The sequence below is a fragment of the Triturus cristatus genome, chromosome 8, assembly GCF_964204655.1.
Source record: "Triturus cristatus chromosome 8, aTriCri1.1, whole genome shotgun sequence".
NCBI lineage: Eukaryota > Metazoa > Chordata > Amphibia > Caudata > Salamandridae > Triturus > Triturus cristatus.
This window is the reverse complement of record NC_140591.1, coordinates 979,315,134-979,339,127: the sequence shown is the minus strand read 5'-3', so window position 1 is coordinate 979,339,127 and position 23,994 is coordinate 979,315,134. Positions and strand designations below refer to the sequence as shown.

General features: G+C 44.5%; 1 protein-coding gene across 2 annotated transcripts in view; it reads right to left on the bottom strand.

Moving 5' to 3' along the window:
* The window catches only part of SH3KBP1 (SH3 domain containing kinase binding protein 1), a 1,226,118-nt gene that overhangs the window by 313,917 nt on the left and 888,207 nt on the right, over positions 1-23,994 (bottom strand). For both annotated transcript variants that reach the window (XM_085622521.1, XM_085622520.1), the window contains one exon: positions 9,225-9,319. In XM_085622521.1, the coding sequence (XP_085478647.1) occupies positions 9,225-9,319 (95 nt within the window). The remainder of the gene's footprint in view (positions 1-9,224; positions 9,320-23,994) is intronic.

Below are 23,994 nucleotides of genomic sequence, written 5' to 3'. Positions count from 1 at the left end.
ATGATTTTTTGCCGTAAAACACTTACAGTTAAACTCATATCCCAACAATCGGATGTTGAAGGTCGTTGGTTGAATGTTAAATTGCGGTTAAATGATGTTTCAGTCTCTCTTCTTAATGTATATGCTCCTACAGGAGGTGACGCATCATTTTGGCATGTATTGGTAAAACAAATTACTCATTGCATTGAGGACAATTTTATACTAGCTGGTGATTGTAATCAATTCTATGTCCCATTCATTGATAGAAATTCCAAAGTAACTTTTGTCCCAAATAAGCCCCAGGAATCTTTCGTCCACACTATTATCCAGCATAAACTTCTTGACGCATGGCGGTTATGTAATCCCACCATCAGAGAATATACCTTTTATTCTCCAATGCATCAAACGCAATCAAGAATAGATTATATTTTTGTTTCTCACAATATCTCCCAAGCACTCATGAACGCAGAAATTGGACCTATTCTACTATCCGATCATGCTCCTATCTCAATTGGCCTTGATTTGTTGCCTAAAGTTAATGCCCATAGAAGATGGCGTTTTAATAACTCCCTTCTTCTGGATTCGGCATTCACAACTTCCTTCACCACCTTTTTTAGTGAGTATTTTGCGATGAACCAATGTGACTCCATGCCATTCTCAACTGTATGGGATGCTTTTAAAGCTTCAGCAACAGATTTAATTATTGGCTTTACTGCCAAAAAGCAAAAAAACGCGCGTAAGATTGCCAATGATCTTTTTCATGACATTAAAAGATTAGAACATTCATACTATACTTCACATTCAAAAGAATGCCTCACTGCCCTTATTGATGCCAACATGCAATTTAATAGTAAATCCACAGAAAATGCCTCTTTATACCTATTGAAAGCTAGTTCAAAATTCTACGGAGGCAAAAATAAAGCAGGGAAAATCTTGGCTAATTATTTGAAAATTAAACATAACAAGTTAAATATAGACTCCATATACGATGAACATGCTGATTTAAAATTTAAACACTCAGATATTTTGAAAGAGTTTTCCCTATTCTATAAATCACTGTATGCTTCCGAAACACAATCTACAGACCATTCATTGTCACATTTCTTTCCACAATTCAGAAATCCCAACAAACTCAAACCGATTTATCTCCCCTGGAATCAGATTTAACACAGCAAGAACTTTTGAAAGCCCTCCAAAGCCTTAAAAAGGATAAAGCTCCAGGTCCTGACGGCTTTACCGTTGAATTTTATCTTCACTTTTCCAAATTCGTATTACCCAAATTACATTCCCTGGTTAATACTTTTCTCTCCCTCAATAGCTCTAATGGTTCTTTTTCAGAAACCCACATATGTCTCATTCCTAAAGAAGGCAAGGACTCCAAATATTGCAAAAATTATCGGTCTATATCCTTAGTAAATATTGACTACAAAATGTTTTCCAAAGCATTAGCCCTTCGCTTAGATACCTATCTTCCAGATTTACTGGGTAAAGAACAATCTGGTTTCGTTAAAGGGAGATTTATAACAGATAACACACGACTTTTCTTCAATGTTTTATCAAAATCTTACCACCTCAAACAATCCCTTGCCGCTATAGCATTAGACGCAGAAAAGGCGTTTGATAGTGTTGAGTGGAATTATTTGTTTTACTCTCTTAAGTGGTTTGGTTTTGGCCCCAATTTTATATCTTTAATATCCCTCCTTTATTCCAATCCACGAGCTGCAGTCTGTGCCAGTGGACTGATATCCCCGTTTTTCAATTTAGGTATAGGAGTCTGACAAGGATGCCCTCTCTCTCCCTTACTTTTCAATTTGGCTTTGGAACCACTCCTTTCAAAATTGCGTCAGAATCCAATATACATGGTTTCCAAATATCAAGCTCCCACATTAAATTCGCAGCATATGCTGACGATATTTTACTCTTCATGTCACAACCAGAGAACTCAGTCCCTGCTTTCTTAGAGGAGGTACGATTATTTTCCACTGTCTCTGGTTACAAACTGAATAATAAAGTGTGAAATCCTGCCTTTGACTAAATATACCTTCAAATCAGATTTTAGTACCTCTAATTTCACATGGAGCCCTAAATCCATTAAATATTTGGGTCTACATTTTATTCCTTCAATAACGGACACAGTAGCTTTATGTATGAATAAATGCATTCAAAAAATTTCAGACTTAACTACTAAGTGGCACCCCCTCTATCTATCCTGGTGGGGGCGCTTAGACACTATTAAGATGATGTTATCTCCTATAGTTCTATATACTATTTCTAATATTCCAGCCCCTATCCCTGCAAAATCTTTCAATAAGGTTAATTCTATCCTTTCCTCCTTTTTATGGAATAACAAGAAATCCCGAATGTCTTTATTAAAATTGGCCCGCCCGAAGGAAGAGGGTGGGGTTAATTTTCCCGATTTCCCGACATATCAGAGGTCATTCCTTTTACGTCAAGCTTCTTTTTGGTTGCTTGATTCTAGAGATGATTGCCCTCTTTGGGTTTAAATCGAAAGTCAATTATTATCTGCCTTCTCCTTCCACGAATATCTTTCCTTCTCACGCAAGCCACAATCCCTTTCCACCCCCATAATAAAGCTCACCTCCAAACTTCTAGAGTTATCCTCTCCTCTTTCTCACACAAAAACTATAACTTCTTTTCTCAATTCACCAATTTGGCACAACAAAAATTTGCTAATTCGGAATTAACCTTTCTGCTGGAAATCCTGGAGACAAAAAGGTTTATTATGGATACATCACTTATTTTCAGAGTCAGAATTCCTACCTTTTTCCTTACTCAGTCACTCATTCAATTTGCCTGCCTCATTTTCTCACAAATATAACTTGCTAAAAGATGCTGTGATGGACACATACACTAAACTTATTAATACACCTGATATCTCTAATATTTCACACACTTCTTCCCATCTTCATACCTTGCTCAACACCAAACCTAGAGCCTCTACTATATATAGTTATCTGCAAAGTAAGCATATTGATAGACAGAAAACCAAAACAGAAGAGGCATGGGAGACTGACTTCCAAACATCCTGGCCATTATCACTTTGGCATAGCATATGGGATAAGATCGCCATCTGGTGTTGGGCTCGGATGATTGTAGGTTGTTGTTGTCTTCGGAAGAAGTCTTTGGTCACAAGATTGGTGACTCCGCCCCTGGACAACAGTGCGCATGGGCATCCACTCCATCCTCAGATTGTTTTTCGCCATGATGGGAAATGATGGAGTGTATAAGAAGTAAAGAGAAAGGATGTCCATGTGTAGTGTCTAATTAAGACAATGCTGGAACGGATACAGGTCCCGGGGAGGCGGGTGGGCGTGTGTGGCTCTGCAGCTCTACATGCCAAGAACAGATGCATACTGGTAAGTAGCATATTCCGTTCGAGGCATATGAGCTGCAGATCACACACTGAGGATAGACTATATAGCAGTGTCTCCCCTAGCGGTGGTCACCTGTATCAGTTGCAGCAGTTTGGAATAGAGTTTTTAGGACAGCTTGGCCTACTGAAGCTTGTTGTTTGGATTGCACATCCACACAGTAATGCTTAGTGAAGGTGTGTGTAGTAGACCATGTGGCTGCTTTGCAAATGTCTTCTAAGGGAATATTCCCTAAGAATGCCATAGAAGCCCCTATTTTACGCGTGGAGTGCGCCCTAGGGGGAACGGTAAGAGTACGTTTAGCTTTTTGGTAACATATTTGGATACATTTGACTATCCATCTGGTGATACCCGATTTGGAAATAGGGTTGCCTTTATGTGGTGGCGCGAAAGCAACAAACAGTTGCTTGGTTTTCCGAAAAGGTTTGGTTCTGTCGATGTAATACAGTAAGGCTCTTTTAACATCTAAGGTGTGAAGTGCCCTCTCAGCTACTGAGTCTGGATTAGGGAAGAAGACTGGCAGTTCGACTGACTGGTTTAGATGGAAAGGGGAAATGACTTTAGGGAGGAATTTTGGATTCGTCCTAAGAACCACTTTGTTCCGATGTAGTTGGAGGAAGGGTTCTACGAGAGTTAAGGCTTGTATTTCACTTACTCTTCGTAGGGATGTGATTGCGATGAGGAAAGCCACTTTCCATGTTAGGAACTGCAGTTCGCATTTGTGCATTGGTTCAAATGGGGGACCCATGAGCCTTGTTAGAACAATATTAAGGTTCCACACCGGGGAAGGTGGTAACCTTGGAGGAATGATTCTTTTAAGACCCTCCATAAATGCTTTAATGGCTGGTACCTTAAAGAGGGACAGGTGTTGTCTATTTTGCAAATAGGCTGCTAATGCCGCTAGGTGAAGACGTATAAAGGAATACGCTAAATTGCATCTTTGCAGGTGTAATAAATAGCAAATGATGTTTTTGATGGAAGCATCCAGTGGTTGGATGTCATTGTTAGCGCAGTAAATGGCAAATCGTTTCCATTTTGCAGCATAGCATGCCCTAGTAGTAGGTCTCCTGGCTTCTTTAATGATATGCATACAGTCTGGAGGAAGGTTGAGGTACCCGAACTCTAAGACTTCAGGAGCCAGATTGCCAAGTTCAGTGTTTGAGGATCTGGGTGTCTGATTTCTCCATGGTTCTGGGTTAGAAGTTCCGGGGAGAGATGCAGTTTTTGATGTGGAACTAGCGATAGTTCCAAAAGTGTGGTGAACCAGGGTTGACGTGCCCAAGTGGGAGCCACTAGGATGAGTGTGAGCGACTGTTGTTTCAGTTTGCGTACCACAAATGGAATGAGTGGGAGAGGCGGAAAAGCGTACGCAAATCTGCCTGACCAGTTCATCCATATTGCATTGCCCTTTGACCGTGGGTGTGGGAACCTGGCGGCGAAGGTTGGGCATTTTGCGTTTTCTTGTGTGGCGAACAGGTCTATGTCTGGGTGTCCCCACTTTTGGAAGATTGGGAGTAAGACTTTGGGGTGTAGTTCCCATTTGTGTATCTGCTGTGTGCGACTTAAGAGGTCGGCCACCTGGTTCTGAACCCCTGGGAGGTGTTCTGCTAGCAGGTAGATGTTTTGGGGAATCGCCCATCTCCAAATTTGCTGCGCCAGTTGGGACAGTTGTAGAGAATGTGTCCCTCCTTGTTTCTGTATGTAATACATTGTGGTCATGTTGTCCGTGCGTATGAGGACAGTCTTGTTTTGTAGATGCACTTGGAAGGATTTTAGTGCTAGGAACTCCGCTAGAAGTTCTAGGTGATTGATGTGGAGCCGTTTTTGTTGAGTGGTCCACCTTCCCTGAGTGGTGTGTCGAAGGAGGTGGGCTCCCCACCCCGTGAGAGATGCGTCGGTGGTCAGCACAACTTGTGGAAGAGGGTCCAAGAACGGCCGCCCTTTGGACAGGTTGATGGTGTTCCACCACTTCAGGGAGCGAAGTGAGCGGCTGTCCACCAACCCCAGATCGGTAAGTTGTCCGTGGGCCTGGTGCCACGTGTGTGCTAGAGATTCCTGTAAGGGACGCATTTGAAGGCGTGCGTAGGGTACTATGGCGATGCATGACGCCATCATGCCTAAGAGTTGCATGAACACTCTTGCAGGGAGAGAGTGTTGTGTTTGAAATGTTTTGATGAGACTCTGTATGTTGGCTATCCTGGCTATACTGGGATAAGCTACGGCTTTGGCTGTGTCTATGGTGGCTCCCAGGTATTGTTGTACTTGGGAGGGTTGTAGGTGAGACTTGGGATAGTTGATGGTAAATCCCAAATTGTGGAGGGTGTGAATAGTGCGGTGAGTGTGGAGAACGCATTTGTCTAGAGTGTTGGCTTTTATGAGCCAATCGTCCAGATAGGGGAAGACATGGATTTCTTGTCTCCTGAGGTATGCTGCCACAACTGCCAAGCATTTGGTGAACACCCTGGGTGCAGTTGTTACTCCGAATGGGAGAACTGTAAACTGATAGTGTTGACCGTCTACCACGAATCGTAGATACTTCCTGTGAGCGGGATGCATAGGGATGTGAAAATATGCATCCTTGAGGTCTAATGTGGCAAGGAAGTCTCCTTGTTGAAGTAATGGAAGGACCTGTTGGAGAGTGATCATGTGGAAATGATCCGATTGTATGTACTGGTTTAGTCGTCTGAGGTCCAGTATGGGTCTTAAGGTTTTGTCCTTTTTGGGAATGAGGAAGTATAGGGAATATACTCCTGTGCCTTGATGTTGTAGCGGAACAGGTTCTATTGCGTGTTTTTGAAGCAAAGACTGTATTTCTTGTTTGAGGAGCATGAGGTGGTGAGACGTCATGGGACGGTGCCTGGGTGGTATGTTTGGGGGTGGGTTTATGAGTTCGAGGCAGTAGCCAGATTGGATAATTTGTCTTACCCATCTGTCTGTAGTGGTGGTATTCCTGACAGGTAGGAACTGTTGAAGTCTTCCCCCGACCGGAGTGGAATGGTCTGGGGGGAGTAGTGGCGAGTCACTGTTTGGTGGCTGTAGAGGCGCGGGTGTTGTTGTTGTTGCCCCGTCCTCGGCCTTTAGTATTGTTTCCCCGATAACCTCCTCTAAAATATCCTCTGTTAGGGGATGTTTGACCTGATGCTTTGAAGCTGGAAGAGTTGTCTGTTCCGACATTTTTGGAAGCTCCTCTATAAAAGGAGCGACGAAAGGAGCCTCTGGGTTGAGTAGACTGCAACGCTCCCATAGATTTGACAGTCTCATTATCCTTCTTCATTTTTTCTAAGGCAGTGTCTACTGCAGGGCCGAATAGTTGCTCTTGATTAAAGGGTTGAGCAAGAATGGTGGTTTGGACTTCCGGCTTGAAGCCGGAAATGCGCAGCCATGCGTGGCGTCTAAGCAAAACGCTCGTGTTGACTGCCCTAGAGGCGGTGTCCGCTGCGTCTAATGCACATTTAATGGAGGCATTGGATATTAGTTTGCCCTCTTGGATGAGGTCAGTAGCCTGCGTTTTGAACGGTTCAGGCAGGTGTTGCAAGAGATCCTCTAATTGATCATAATGGGCTCTATCATAACGAGCCAATAGGGCTTGTGTATTTGCAATACGCCAGTGGTTAGCAGCTTGGGCGGCAACCCTTTTGCCGGAAGCCTCCAGGAGTTTAGACTCTTTGTGTGGGGGTGGCGTGTCTCCGGTTGTTTGGGAGTTCGCCCGTTTTCTGGCATTTGATACGACTAGTGAGTCGAGGGGGAGTTGCGCCTTGATGTACGCAGGATCTTGGGGCGCCGGTCTATATTTTTTTTCTATTCTGGGGTTGAGAACCCTGGCTCTGACAGGGTCCTTAAAGACCTCATTGGCATGCTTTATCACTCCCTTAATCATGGGTAGAATGTGAACTGTTTTCTGCGACTGCTCAAAGGTGTCGAGTAGAAAATCCTCTTCAGGAGTGTCGGTGTGCATGGTGACACCATGAAACGATGCTGCTCTGTTTATAAGCTGACCGAACCCTAAATGGTCATCAGGAGGGGAGGGTTTCGAGGGGTATGGAGTGGGGTCAGGCATATCAGGCATAGGGTAAGTCCAGCCATCTACTGGTGCTGTGTCCGGGAGTGTAAAGGGATCAGTTGGATCAGTGGGATAAGTGAAGAAATCTGGGTCTCCCCCTCCCCCTAAATCATCATCATCCTGTGGAGGTGGTGTGTGAGAAGGAGATGGTAGAGGTGAAGGTGGTGGGGGTGGGGGGATGGAATAGGAGGTAATGTAGGAGAGGAAGGACGTATGGGTGAAGTAGCACAGTCCTTCCTCTTTAGAGGTGCTGGAGGAGGTGTTGTGTCCAGCTTCCTCTTCTTGTAGGGCACCGCTGTGACATGTCCAGTTTGGGGATTTATGTAAATCCTTTTTTGCCTTGGATCAGGCCGAAAGAGTTCCTCACCGTCCGAAGGCGGCTTTGGCGCCGACTTTTGTGGTTCTGATTTCGATTTGTGTTCCTTATGGACTTGTTTTGGCACCGAGGATGTTTTTGGTGCCGAAGAACTTTTCGGTTCCGGTGGAATTTTCGGTGCCGACGAACCTTTTGGTGCCGAAGAACCCTTCGGTGCCGACGAGCCTTTTGGTGTCGGTGGAGACCTCGGCGCCGACGAACGTTTCGGTGCCGGTGGAGATGTCGGCGTCGAGTGACGTTTCGGGCCCGATGGAGATTTGGGTCTCGGAACCTGCTTCGGTGCCAAAGGTATTATAGGCACAATGACATGAGGTTTGCTCGAGCCCGAGCCACCTGCAGGCTTACTTTTCTTCGGAGCCGGGCACGAGGGCGGGACTTCTGAAGATGTTTTTGGATCGCGACTGGGCCCAGGTGGCAGAGTCTTGACCAATGTCTTTTTGGGTGGTGTAGGGGTAGGGGGGCTGGTACTCACAGGCTGCCCCGGATCAGAATCGTCGGCCTCAGACACGATCTGGAGATCTTCGGATTCATCGTCAGGGACATCCTGTGCAAAGATGTCTTCTGGTTCCGGAATCGGCTTGGCCATGATATGGCGTCGAGCTCTTCGGTCCCGGATAGTTTTCTTCTAACGGAATGCGGCGCAGGCTGGACAGCTGGATTCGTTGTGGTCTGGTGAAAGGCACAAATTACAGACCTCGTGGTGATCGCTATGAGGGAACTTTGCTCCACATTGGGGGCATTTTTTAAAAGGTGTCCTTTCCATCAGCCGCGTCCGGAGTCGGTCCGATATCGATTTCGACGTCGAGTTTTCAAATTTTGAGAGTTGTAGTGATTGCTATAAGTTTTCTGCTGGAGCGGAAAAAAGTTCATCCGAACCCAATGGCGGAAAAAAACAATCTGAGGATGGAGTGGATGCCCATGCGCACTGTTGTCCAGGGGAGGAGTCACCAATCTCGTGACTAAAGACTTCTTCCGAAGACAACAACAACCTGCAATCATCCGAGCCCAACACCAGATGGCGATCTTATCCTCAGTGTGTGATCTGCAGCTCATATGCCTCGAACATAATATTTCAAGAAGATAAATAAAATAAAGGTGCTCAGAGGTCAAGTGATCTCAGAGTGATAAATCGTGTAGGAGAAAACCAAGTGTATATACTAAGGGGCCAAGGGTTGCAGCATACAATAAACTGAAATGTTCTTAGTACATAATCCTGAGATTTTAATCAATGGTTCGGGATCCAGTTAACCCTATGTGTCTAAGCAAGGGGCACAAAGTGAAATATTCCACACAGATGCAAGTGATGCTTTCAACCAGCAGCAGGACAGCATCTGCAAATCAACTACTATTCGGCACTTTACAATGTCCTGAAGATGTTTTACATCTATCGAAGAACATATACATCTAAAAAAAGTACCTTATTGATAATCAGCACAGTGTCACCTTCTCTGATTGATAATTCGTCCTCATTTTGTGCTTCATACGGAAAAAGTACTTTACAGTATTCCTTTGCTGGAAAAAAACAGGAAAGAATTGATATCAGTCTTCCACGTGATCCAAGAGTTTTTTGCTATTACAAATTCATTTCAAACATGTTGCTAAACCCCGTCATCAGATTAAACCCTGGACTGTGATTTTGCCGTAACAACAAAGACAATAACAATTGACAAGAATTTTATTAACATTGGAGTGGCAGAGCAATATTTCCGAAGTCACGATGAGGAACACTGACTTTGCAATATGTCAACTTAAACACGATAAAATAAATCATATCCTTAAAATGAGGTATTTTTTAAATGAGACATTAGGCAATCGAATGGTTAAAGTTTGTAGCTCCTAGCAACAATGATCAGAGGAACAAACAAGCATTGGCATAGCCAATAGGTCTCGCCTTTGGGACCTTATAAGTATTTAGTTATGCAGCACAATATCCTTGGTGCAACAACACCAACTGTTGCATGGCTAAACACTTATAAGGTCCCAAAAGCGAGAACTATTGGCTATGCCAATGCTTGTTCATCATTGTGGCTCTGAAACAGTAACATTTTTCAGGAAGGGCAGCTGGGTAGAAAGAGGCACTTACTTTCCTTGGCCGGCCCCATTCCAATGAATCAGCCTCGATAATCGATATTAAAGCACTTCGGTATCTCGGTCACGTTTCTGCACTAAAACTTGCCTTTCCAAACAAGAATTTGTCTGCGTTTGTTGCTTACGAGGAGGCGGGACAGCGGTTTTCCCTGGGGAGGATCGCCCCTGGTGTCACCCGGGACTGTGAGCGGGATTCACGGTGTTAAACGCCTCCTCCATCCCAAAATAATGGCTGAGGAAAGAGGCCGTCAGAACGGATCAGAGACCGTGGACGTGCCCGAACCTCTGCTCCGGTGACTGGATAAGAAGAAACATGGGGTGCAGACAACAGCGCGAGAACAGAGCGAAAGGAGAAGGGAGGAATGATAGCAAGGAGACACCAGTGTGAGACCTCGGAAGAGAGGAGAGAGTAATCAAACTGAGATGAGGTAGAATTTAAGCAAACTATAGGAGACAGGAGAAGAGCTCCAGGAGACAGGAGGAGAGCTATTCTGAATTAAACCTAATGCGGGGTCCCTAAGCCCTTGATTATTCAGGGCTTCTCCGCCCTGAAGCTGCTGGTCACTCCAAACAGGCAAACAGGCAACAGAAGAGAGTGGAGCGGAGTTTTGAAAGAAGAGAAGTAGGGAGAGTTGAATGCGGAGAGGCACGATAAAAAACATGAAAAGGGAGGAGAAGGAGTCACCACAGCCGAAAACATGAAAAGGGAAGAGAAGGGAAAACCACAGATTAAGCGAAGAGAGAAAAGGATGAATGGATGGGGTGGGAGTGGAGGAAAAGAAGAGAAAGAGCAGGAAAATGCGAGACCAAACAGAGAGAACACGAGAGGGAAGGAGACGGTAGGTAAGAAAGAGAAAAGGGAAGCAAAGACATAATCGGAGGGGGTAATAGAGTGGAACGAGAGAGTGAGAAGCGAAGATCAACAGATAATATAATTGCAAATGAGATAAAATAGAATGATGAAAAATATAGGATAAAGAAAGTAAGGCAGATAAAATAGTGCAGCAGTTGCGTGAAAGAAGGGACAAAAGATGGAAACAGGTGAGAGAAGATGGGTGCGAGGAGGGAAAGAAGGACACGTGTGGCTAAAGAAAAGTAGGATGTGATAGAGAAAGCGCAGGGAGCAAGACATTGGATAGAAATGTGCGATGGTAGGAAGAGAATGAGCAAAGACATCAGTCAATATAAAGAGAAAGACATGTGCAGACACAGGGCTAGACAGAGCTTGCCACACACTGAAGAGTGCACTCGTGCATATAGACGCACTCTAGATGGGAGCCAGAGAGACGCGCACACAGACTGACATCCATAGCGAAAGAGACACATATAGACAAGCACATAGAAACTTGCAGAAGTACAGGTGCAGAGAAAGTAGGACAGATACACACGCTAACAGCCATCGACTTAAAGCTAACACCTAGGAAGACATAACAGAATGGGTGCAAGCTAGAAAGTGACAGAGTTACAAGACACAGAGGAGCATACAGGGAATGACAACAATTGGAATATTGGCATGCTGTACAATTTGACACACGTAGATAGATACATCATGGCATCACGCTGGGATATAAACACAGCGAAAGTGGCTGGCACATATAGAGACACCAGCGTACACAGACAATACGTAGATGGCGCACACACGTACACACGTAGTATACACACACACACACACACACACACACACACACACACACACACACACACAGAGTGCGCACATGCGCACACACAGAGTACTCACACCACGCGCACACACACAGGCAGAACAGAGACCAGAATCACGCTCAGAGCGCGTGCGGGCAGAGCTGTGACAGCGAACCACCTGTGTGAGGAAGAAGGGAGGGCATGAGAGAGGAGAGAGCACAGCAAGGACACTAGTCAGACCCAGGAGGCTGAGCTCACAGGCTGGCAGGGACACTGCTCCTTCGCCCACCTGCTGCAAGTGGCAGTAAACCTGGCACCCAACTTCTACAGCCCACTAAGAGGGCACCATGGAGCGCCAAGGTGCCCACCCGCGAAGGTGCTTCCAGTCCGCCCTGTACCACGTCACCACGGGCATTGAGAGGGCAGCCAAGCCGGACTGCTGAGAGCTTTGAGGGATGAACTGGTCCTCCAGAGAGAGAAGTGAAGACGGGGCTGGCACCTCTGGGAGAGGAGTGGGATGAAGAGAGCTGCAGCCCGGGCGAGGAAGGGTCTGTGTCTGCAGGGATTGGCGCAAGGAAGGTTCTGCTCTTCTGGGGGAGGAGTGAGGAGAAGGGCTGCACCCCTGAGGAGTGAGGACGGGTCTGCACCTTTAGGTAGCGGAGTGAGGACGGGTCTGCGCGTCAAAGGAGTGAGAAAAGTGCTGCCCCTCAAATGAGTGAGGAACGGTCTGCACCCCGAGGGAGAGAGCAGAGGATTGGTCTGCACCTCAGAAGAGAGAGGAACGGTCTGCACCCCCAGAGAGGGGCATGAAGACGGGCCGGCACCTCTGGGGGAAGAGTGGGAAGGAAGAGGAAGACTAAGCCTCAGAGGGCGCGGGTGCCGAAAGTGATCGCGATCACTTAATTACCCGTGACAGAGGAGAAAAGTCAGATGGCGGCTGCGTGCGTGCACCCTTGCGTGCACTCAAGCTTCAGGTCACCAAAATGCCTGTGGTAGCACTTTGAAAACCCCCTTACTAAAAGTCGAGCAACAAGCAGCGCATGCGCTGCTCCGGGCTCGACCTAAAAATAGCACCTGAATTTTAGATATGACTAATAATGTTAAAAGTAAAAACACCCAGAAGCAAATTGCATTTGCACCAGGAAACCACCATTGTTTGTGGACCTGACTTACAGATCAGAGCTAAAATGGGGAATAAGAGACCTGCCAACAAACATGTTGCTACCAGGTGTCATATAATATTGGTGGTCTTCAAATAGTCTGCTGGTGAAGAGCTGACATCAGCAGGTGAAAAACAGACAGGAGGCCTGATTACAATGTAGGTGTTAATTATTGCACCTGATAAGTAATGATACCACAGGGTACGTTATTTATCAAGTGAGATAAATAGCAGCAATTATGAATTTATGTGGAATGACGTGTATTTTGGCGTTTAATGCACCAAAATCTGCATGATACGGTAAATACCGTATGTTGTTCCCCAATAAATTTCAGCAGGTTTGATGTGCCAAAATGTAACTAAGATTGAGTTATTTAACGTTCTGATAATTATTGGATATGTTAAATACCTACCAATTTATAATCTTGGCCCGTGTGTTTATCCATGAGTTAAAAAACACTGACTCGTAATCAGGGACTAATTGGAAACGCCTACAGAGAGTGGGTTTCCAGCTTCTGTGCGTATGCTGTGTGCAGCCGACACTCATGGATTGGTCTGCAACCTCCCAGGCATCAGACAGCCCAACAACAACTATTTTCTTTATTTGAGTTTAAATCTGCCCTTTTGTCTAAACTACAGCAAAGTTAATTCTGCCAATTTGCAAAAAGGCTAATTCCGCACTGCATCCGGACTATTTAAAAAAAAAATGAATTTCGCCTTTTTGTATTTCGTAAATGAATTTCTCCAACCCCTCATAAGGAGGACTTTAAAGGCATTGTTAAATAAAGTCACACGTTAAATGAATGGCTTTTATATCACTTGGCCGGATTCCTGAGGAGATGGAGATACTTCTTAAGGCGAGATCTCTAGCGCATCTGCCTTGCAGACACTTCCAACACCAACCCCCAGGGTTTCACATGCCAGCAGAAAGCACTGATGAGACTAGGCATTATTTCATTACAATACCTCGAGAGGAGTCTCGGCCACAGGCCATATCGCTACTGTAATACGTGCACAGCCCCAGTGAGCTAAAGATAGAAACTTTAGTCACTGTTTGGGACAGGCAAATTTGCCAGTTGAGTCCGGCCCAAAAGAGATTTGCAGGTTTAGTAGGCTTTTTTCTAACAATATAAATGCAATGCTTGTTCTGTCTGCAGACTACAGGATACCACTGCAACATGATGGAAGCTTGTGAATCGCCCCCTGGGCTCAAATATTGCAAAAAAAAAAAACACGTTTTCCCTCTTTTTCCAAAAGTAGTTTGATTAAAATGTTCAACATCTACTTTTGTGAGATTGTTTATATTTTGCTTTGCTTATCAAGCAAAATCTTTCATCTATGGTTGGGTCAAAACAACCCTGCATATGGAAGCACACAACAGAGCAACTCCAGCCATATACCCTCTCCTTCATCGTCATATTTTAAAAATAATACTGTACTAAACGTTTGCGAGGAAATAGGGTGTTACAGAAAACACACAAGTAAGCAACGGTATGCCCAGACGTGGGTCCTGTGCTCACTGTTCCAATCAAGTTATACCAGACTGAAGAGTCCAAATCAGTGCTAAACCAGTCTTGGATTGTTTGTCCTTCGGTTCAGGGAGGGCCTGGCCTGGCAGTTCAGGCTGGACTTTTCCTATTGGAGCAGGGTCATGACTGATTTGCATATGCTGAGTCTAATCTGAGGTGGCATGGCGGGAAAAAGGTTAGAATGCTACTAGAGTGATTGCCAGTGGTCAGACTAATTGCAAGCATTTCTCCTATCACCTTTTGTGTGTTTGACATAATGTCTGAAGTGACCAAAGAATGCCCACACCTGGGTCCGGTGCTCACTGTTTCACTGGAACCAAGATATACACAACACACGGACCCCGATCAGGTCAAAGCTGTTCTCGGTTCACTTGTGTTATGGTTCAGTGAGCACCTGGCTTCAAAGTTTGGACTGGACTGTTCCTCCTGAAGCGAGGTCAAGACTGGAGTGGCATGGTGTGTAAAGAAACAATGGGTTGCAATGCTACCCCAAACGATTGCCAGTGGTTAAACAGGTTGAAAGCATTCTTCTCATAACTGTTTTGTGTGTTTGATACCCTGAGATCAGGGCTTTTCCCTTAGCATCCACAAGAGGCCCTTGCCTTTAACCCCAATTTGTCTTCTCATAGTCCCAAGCTCTTACAGAAACAGGAATAGCTGCCAAGTTTGGAACTGAGGAATCAGGTTTGAGTCACGGCATTGGCTCAACGTTCTGTGATTCTTAATAAACCACTTAAGTTCTCAGTGCCAAATATATATATATATATATATATATATATATATATATATATTACCTACTGGCGGTCGCCAGTAGGTAGTTATAGTTAGGACCCCTTTTCCATAGGAAATCCGCAACATTCTATTTTGAATAACTTTGGCGCCGGTCGATGAATCCTCGCGAATTTCTCAAAATAGGTGGGGCGCTACGCTCCGCTCCTACCCTGAAAGTCTCGGGGGGATTCGTCAAGCGGGGGCTGAGATAAAAGGGGGGTCCCAAAACGCGTTTTTCCCATGCATTTTTCCATAGGACCTTTAGAACGAGCTACAGCCCGAACGGCTGAACAGAATTACTAGAAATTTGGCAGAGAGGTAGCCATAAGGTCAAGGAAGTGCCTTTTGCAGGTCTGGTGTAAATCTGTTCAGTATTTCCTGAGTAAATAGCATTTAAAAGCATATATATATGTGGGCGGAGCCTAACCACACATCTCATCCTGAGATCTGATTGGCTGTCAGCACTTCATCCAAGAAGTGTTGGCAGCCATCTTGGGACAAATATACATGATAGCACCTCATTAAAAAGCATTGCAGTTAATAGAAGGTTTTAAGACTTTAGTTACATTATAAATCATTTGTTGATGGTACCATACTCATTTTAGGAATTGTGGTATGTTCTAAGGTGATTTCACCATGTGAAAAAGCCTTCTGCTGGGATATCATGATTGAGAGAAAAATATTTTCTCATGCTTTTACCACAGAGGTTTGGAAGGTGATCTATAGGCTAAACTGAGAGCTTATTTTCTGTAAATTCACATTATCTTTCTCAGTCATGTGAGAATGAAGTCTGATATTCTCAGTAAAACATGTACATCCAACAAGGGCAGAGACTGTCAGTTGATTCCTTTGTGTTCTACTGCAGCTTCCCAGAGTGTTCCAAAGAACTACTAGAGCGCTAACAGTCCTACTTATGATAAACGTATGGCACACCTGAAGCCATCTTGCTTGGATTAAAGTGGTAACTCTTAAAACATTTAATTTAAAAAGGAACAAAATGAGGGGGTTCATTTTTCCATAAAAAGTATGATTAGTGCTGCAGAAAGAAAAATTAGGGCACATTTTGAGTGACTTCTCAAATCCTCTTCTATTTCATTAAAAAATTCTGACATGCAGACTGAAACATGCCCTTTCAATACCAGCAGCAGTTTTCCCTGGTGAGCAGTAGCTTTACTACAGTGATCTAATGAGCAAAAAGAGTGCTATCATTCTGAATTTATGGCAAATGTGTGACACATCTGAATGCCTTCTTGATGGAATCAAAGTAAAAAACTGAAAGTATTTCCTACTGAGGAGACTGCAGTAAATGAGGAAATTAGGAAACTTCATAACAAATAAGTCTCCCAAGATGGCCACCAGAGACAAAAGAGCCCAAATGTAGCCCAAATATCACCCAGATGTAGCCCAAGTATAGCCCAATGACAGAATGTCCCAGAATGTTCTTAAAAACAACTAGAGCGCTTACTGTCTTCATTATGACAAAAGTATGGCACACCTGAAGCCATCTTGATTGGAATAAACTGGTAACACTTAAAACATTTAATTTAAAAAGGAACACAATGAGGAGGTTCATTTTGCCATCGAAATTATGATTAATACTGAAGAAAGAAAATGAGGGCACATTTTGAGTAACTTCTCAAATCCTCTTCTATTTCATTAAAAAATTCTGACATGCAGACTGAAACATGCACTTTTAATACCAGGAGCAGACTTCCATGGTGGAGTAGTTTTACTACAGTGATCTAATGAGCAACTAGAGTGCTAACATTCAGAATTTATGGCAAATGTGTGACATATCTGAATACCTTCATGATGGAATCAAAGTAAAAAACTGAAAGCATTTCCTACTGAGGAGACTGCAGTACATGAGGAAATTAGGAAACTTCATAACAAATAAATCTCCCAAGATGGCCACCGGAGACAAAAGAGCCCAAATGTAGCCCAAAATCAACCAGATGTAGCCCAAATATAGCCCACTGACAGAAGTGTGCAAAACACGTATTATTTTGTGTTTTTGCAGTGTTATATAGTGCAGACTTGTCAGGTATTGGAGTGCTTTACATGAGCATTGGTTACATCACACAAGAACAAATTCATTTTGGTTGTAGACATGGGGAGACTAAGTGATTTGACCAGAATCACAGAATGTCGAGCTGAAGCAGAAACTTCAACCTGGTTCCCCAGTTGCAAAGTCTGCAGTTCTGGAAGTAACACCACATCCTCTCCCCTAAGTGCAACATTTAATCAAGTGGTCAACTGGATAAAAAAACATAAAGATAACAAATAATTTAAAAGTGCTTTGTCGCTATTTGAAAACTCAGAAAATATGTCCTTATTTTAGTCTTTTAGAGCACTAACCATAATTTTGATGCCAATAAGACCCTCTCATATATGTAATTTCTAAAGGAAATGCTCTAGGTATTACAGTTTTGATTACATCAAGATGATGTCAGGCGTTCCACACTTTTGTAATAAATATAGAATGTTAGCAATCTAGTTGTTCATTAGGATACTGTTGAGAGGCAGAGGCCAGGGGCACGGACTCTGAAAATTGAAGGCAGGTAGGAGGGTGCAAAGGCAACAATTTAACCACACTGAGCAGGCAGGAAGGGCCGTGGAAGCACAACAGACTATGGAGGGCAGTGGAAAGGGGGGCAGGGGCAACAAACCAACAATACAGGACTTGCAAGAGAGGCTGTTGGAGGGAAGATCTATTACGGGTCAAGGAAGCTGGGGGCGGTCCCCAGATCCCCGGGAGCCACCACAGAACTGAGCAGGAGAGTGAGTCAGGGACAAAAGGGGCACCTTAATTTGAGCCGGGGTGCCTAGGAACGCTTGCTCCAAAAATGAAGAAAACAGACATATGAGACATGGAATTGGAGGCAGAATACAATGGCAGTTTAATGAGAAGATGCAACTTCAAAGAAACCGCAGAATAGAGACATAAAGTACAAAAAACAGAATCCAGATAATCATACAGCTGTCATAATATTCTCTGTATCTCAATTAATGTACTGACAGAGAGAGAGAGAAAACACATCTATAAATGCATCATGAGAAACAAGTTACACCAAGGAAAATGTTACCTAGGAACACTCACGTTTACTCTTAGAGCAAGCATTCCTGCAATTACAATACAAAATCTTTTAAATGCAAAAGTAAAGAGAACAATGGTTAAACATAACATGACATTTCATATAGGTAAAATAGAATAAGATACTTCAAGCAAAGCAGAGCAAGACATTTTAAGTAAAGGAAGACAAGAGCTCCCAGCTCTTGGGGAAAACCTGCACTGCCTGTTAACCTACATACAGACGGCGAGGTAGTCCGTCGATATCTGTGGGTGCTCCCTTTTTATATCATTTTGTGGGCTCCTTTGCACGCTACATCTACCTACGTATGCTACCCAAAAGCTTCGACTGCAGATTTTACCAGACATTTCTTCATTTACCCACTTAATGCTGACAATGGACTGGGTGAAAAGGTCAGTCTCTCAGGCCAATCGCTTATCGTAAGTTCCATAGAGCAAGCAGAAAATAATGGGTATTGTACGGGAATTCAATATATTCATGTATAAAATCTCCTCAGTTCTCCTAACTTGACGCTCTGCGGTTGCCACTTCCTTAAAAGCGGGAAACCTGCCCAGGAAGCAAGTACCAGTCCAGGATGCAGCCTACTGTATGTCGACAGCTTCAGGGGGATGTTGAACTTTGATACCGAGCACGGAGCACTCGGGTAGGGTGGGGGCTACTAGTTTGGATCAGAAGGCCTCGCAGACCTGCCTTCAGACTGCTATACACTAAAATTGCAGAGCTATGGTCAATTTAACAAAGAGGCCTACATATTGAACAGAAGGGCCTACACAGGGGTTTTATGCTGGCTGAGTGGTAAGGATGTCTCAGGATAATTATATAGCAATACAGGACCCGCTGGTCAATTTAATACGGCCTACAAATGCAGCTGGCAGGGCAAGGACAAGGGTCTCATACTTCAGGTGTGGACAGAACGGGCCAGGGGCCCCCTGTGATACAAAATCTACCCTCCTTCAAGGCTGTGGCAATGTAATAGACCATTGTGGGCAGAAGGAAGAGGCAATGGTAGTACAACCATACATGCCAACAGACCCGATTCAGCCAGGAAACGTCCAATGTTTTTAAGCTCAAATGGGCTTTATTTGATCTGTCTCCTGTCTACAATATCCTCTTTTTCAATGTAACTCAAAGGGGAAAATCAATACCCCAGTTTTTTTTCAAAATCTCCCTCTTACCAAGTTCAAAATGTTCGCAAGTATGGTACATTGGATCATGGAAGGAAATGGGATAGGGACATGGACTTGGATAACAGAGGACAGGAGGGACATGGAGAGGTGCACCAAACTGACCCTGCAGGGCAGGCATCAGGGTTTGCAGCAGCACAATACACCACACAGGGCATGCAGGACGGGAGTGCAGCACAACAATCCATAGAAAGCAAGAGGGAGGGGACAGGACCATGCACATGGACAACAGAGAACAGAGGGGCAAGAGGCAATGGTAGCTAGCTGACCATAATGGACAGACAGGAGAGAAAGCTGCAGCATAACAGACCATAAAGGGCAGGAGGGACGGATCAGGGGCATTACAATGGAACAGACAAGCCAGGAGGGAGGGAGTAGGGCTGGGGGCAAGGGGGCAGGGCAGGAGCAGCAAGATAGCCATGGAGGTCAGGCAGGATGGGCACTAGAAGCAAGACACACCATGAAGAGCAACAGTGAGACTGTGATGGCATACACACAGACCATGGAGGGAAGGTGGGAGGGGGTCAGGGGCAGCTAACTGACCACACAGGGAAGGTGGGAGGGGCCATGGCAGCACAGAAGACCATGCATGGCAAGTGGGAGGGTTAGTGGCAGCACAATGGCTATGATGGGCAAGAAGGAGGGTGGAGGGGCATGCATGAAGGACAATGGAGGATAGAAGGGAGGGTCAGGACCTGTGCACAGACAAGAAAGTTCAGGGGAAGGGACCTCACAACAGACCACACGGGGCAGGCAGGAGGAGCAGTTGCAGCACAACAGACCAGGGAGGGCAGAAGGGTGTGGCAGTACAATGGACCATGTAGGACAGGAGGAAGAGGATAGGGGCATGGCATGTGGACAGGCAGGGTGGAGGTGGCAGGGACAGGTTACAGTCATCTGACAATGCTAGGCAGGTGGGAGGGGAGTGCCAGCTCAACAGAACACTCAGAGTAGATAGGAGTGGCAGGTCCATGGGACATGGTGGGCAAAAAGGATGGAGCAGGGGCATGCACAAAGACATCGGAGGGCAGGGGGAAGGAGAATAGGGGCAGCAAGCTAAGCACAGAGTTTAAGCAGGAGGTCAATGATGGGGCATAGAATTGGGCAATGGAGGGCAGGAGGACTGGACTGGTACATCATACTAAATTGAGGGCAGTGGCAGCACATCAGACCATGCATGGCAGGAGGGAGGAGGCTAGTCCATGGATTCACACAACAGAGGATAGGGAGGAAGGGGATGGGGCAGCAAGCTAACTGTTCAGAGAAGGCGGGTATTAGGAACTTTATTGTTTTTAAAACATTGTGTCTGTGCGAACTACTTAAAATATGAACAAGTATGCAGCATAATCTCACTTTTATTCAGGAAGAAGAGGACGTTTGTGACTGTGACTCCGGGCTCACTTGGCAGAAACACCCCCTGACCCTCCACCCCCTATCGCAAAATGTAATGCCCGTGAAAAGGGTAGGTGAACACAGTGTTATATAGAACATAGTCCTGAGAGCACGATTGAAAATGAAAACTAGATATAGTGTATGGTATAAACTATGCACCAAAAAGTGTGATATAAGATGAACCGGGCGTGAAATATAATTTGCAATACATTGTGCGCAATGACAGATTCATTGGAGAGCGCGAGATAGCACAGGCACTAGCGCGTGCTATGCGATATGCGCCTTGGAGTGTAATATGCACAGGGCAGTGTTGTGTAACCTAACTAGTCTCTAAAGTTGTAATATAAAATATGTGCTGGGGAGTGTAACGTTGCATATGCACTGTGACAAATATATGGATCCCAGATTGTAATATGTATGGCATAGCACTGTGCGTTATAACATAGGCATCGAGAAAGGCACGTTAGATGGGGCAATATAACCCGTGCGAAGACAAGTGTGGCATGACATATTCACGGGGTGGTGTTACAGTGCACATGGGCTAGAGAGTGTCATAGCATATGCACTAGCTAGTGGAATACAACACAGAGGTGTGTGGCACTCGGCAGGCAATGGTGGGTGTAACACAGCATTGGGCTCTGTCAGGAGCACGCTGTGACTCTCAAGTGATGTTCGTCCCCTTTCCAGAGAGTAAAATAAAAAGTATTACACATCTGGCAGTGGATGTGTGTTTTATTAACCGTGAGGGGGGTTTCTTGCATAGTTTTGGTCGAATTTTTGTCGAATCCCCTTTGAATGGCTTGGTGTGCATGTGTATTAAATGTGCCCGTCAATAGCTACCCATGTTTGTATAAATAAACGACAAGGGTGTCTACCAGGATTAGGCACGGTAGGGCATCAGACATGTCAGAGCTTCACTAGTGGTGTAAATACATTCCACGTGGATTCATTGCATGCATAGTCGCCTTTTAATGAATATCACGCAAATCGTCATGGTGATAGGTACGTACGGTTTGTCCAGCATGTCCTAGGTGTGTCTATAAATATATATTTTTTAAAAATAATAAAAAACAGTGGCCGGCCCTGGGGATTGGGGTCAAAAAAATATAATTAGGAGACTGGCCCTGGGGGATGGGGTCATCAGGGCCAATAAATTAGAATAAGAAGGGGAACCAAACAGCCCCCCTTCTTAAAAAACTAAAATAAATAAAAGACTGGCATCGTGCCGGAGGCCATGCCCCCTCCGTGCAGCACTCTGCAAACGCGCCCCCAACAGGCATCTCCAGTATGCGCCAGGGAGCTGCGCTGCAGCCAGGTGTTCTGAGGCCAAGCCCCTTTTTACACCTCTCTGCAACGCAGCTCTGTGGCGCTTACTGGAGGTACCTAGTGGTCTAGTTTGACCCTAGGGACCCTTAGGATTCAGGGGGACTCTCAACTTAGAACAGCCACAGGGCGCGTTTACACAGTGGTGAAGGGAGGGGACGGGGCCTGAGGTGACGTGTGCAAACACGCACTATGGCATGTTTTAAATTGGGGATATAATTTCCCTTCAATACTGAGGGCCCCTGGGGGCTAACTAGCCCACCAAGTGCTTCCAGTAAGCGCCACTGAGCTGCATTGCAGAGAGGTGGTCCAGGCCGTGCCACTTTTTACACCTCTCTGCAACGCAGCTCTGTGGCACTTACTGGAGGTACCTAGTGGGCTAGTTGGACCCTAGGGACCCTCAGGATTCAAATGAACTTAATCTCCCAACTAAAAATGGACACAGGGCGTGTTTACACAGTGGTGAAGGGAGGGGACGGGGCCTGAGTTAATGTGTGCAAAAACGCCCTGTGGCCTGTTTTAAGAGGTAGTTTTAATCCCCCTGCCCTATTATATACTAGGGGCTTACAGAGGAGGTCATGCTAATCACAGGGGGACCCCAACGCATAATGTTCCCTAGTGTATGTAGGTGTTTTCACTGTATTATAAGTGTCTTTTAACATATCACTGGCTCTAGGACTGGTTAGTCAGACTCAGTTACCACCAGTATCCGTCTGAAAAAGTTGAGGGTACAGGATGATTTTGCAACAAGGCTTCTTTCTGCTCTTCTTTTTGTTCTTTCTGCACGTTATCCTTCTTCCTGCACTTATCTTCGTATTTGAGGACTTCTGTTGCTTCTTTCTGCACTTCTTTTGTTTCTTTCTGTGCATTTTTTCTTCTTTCTTCACATGTCCTATCTCTGTAGGCATAGTTAGAAATTAGCATTTAAAAAACCTTTGAAATTCACTGAAAAAACCATGGGTTTCACACACGTTATAGTTAGGAATTAGCATTTAAAAAACCTTAGAAATTCAATGAAAAAACCAAAGGTTTCACACATGTTATAGTTAGCTGGACATTTCACTCGTAAAAAACCATTGAAATTCCCCCGTTATAGTTAGTTCAGCTAACTATAACTCGCGCGCCCGCAATGCACTACTGATGACGTCACATATTACATCACTCATGACATGGTCACTGACATCACTCATGACATCACTGATGACATCTCAAATGACATCACTGATGACATCACTGATGACATCATCCAGTGATTGTGTGTTTTTATGAAAATTATATATTTTTTATATTTATGTATATCTCAAGGTCAAAGGAAGAATAAATGGGTATATAAGTGTCTAAATGGATACTTTTTTTGGGAATTTTTTTTGTGTAACTGACTGTTTAAGTGTATCATAGTGAATACATGGCTTACTGAGTAATCTTTAAATATTTAAATATCTGTATCAGTTTCTTACTTTGTGTATAAGTGGCTGCATGGGTTGGTGAGTAGCTACATGAGTGTCTATATAGGTTATTAGTTGGTTTTTTATCACTATGAGTGTCTGAGTTTCTGTATGGTTCGGTGGGGGGTATTACTTAGTGCATAGGTGCATGAATGAGTGACTCACTGTTTGTATGTGTTGAATACAGCATGTGTGCAGGACTGTATGGGTGGATGAGTGGGTGCATGGGTGTGTTAGTGAGTGAATGACTGTCTCAATAGTGTCTTTATGAGTAACTACATATGTTTTAAACTAGTATATGTGACTATTGGTGTATATAAGTGAGTATATGTGAGAGTGAGAGATTGGAAGAGTTCCTGTATGAATAAGTATGTGTTTCTATAAGTGATTGTTTAAAAGAGTAAGTATATGTAAGTTTCTGTAGAAGTAAGTGTGGTGGTGTGTGTATAACTGTATATGCAAGTAAATGGATGATTGATTCTTTATTAGCATGAGTGACTATGTGTGTGAGTTACTCTATGGATGAGTGGCATTGTGTAACGGGATGTACAGGTGTATGAGTA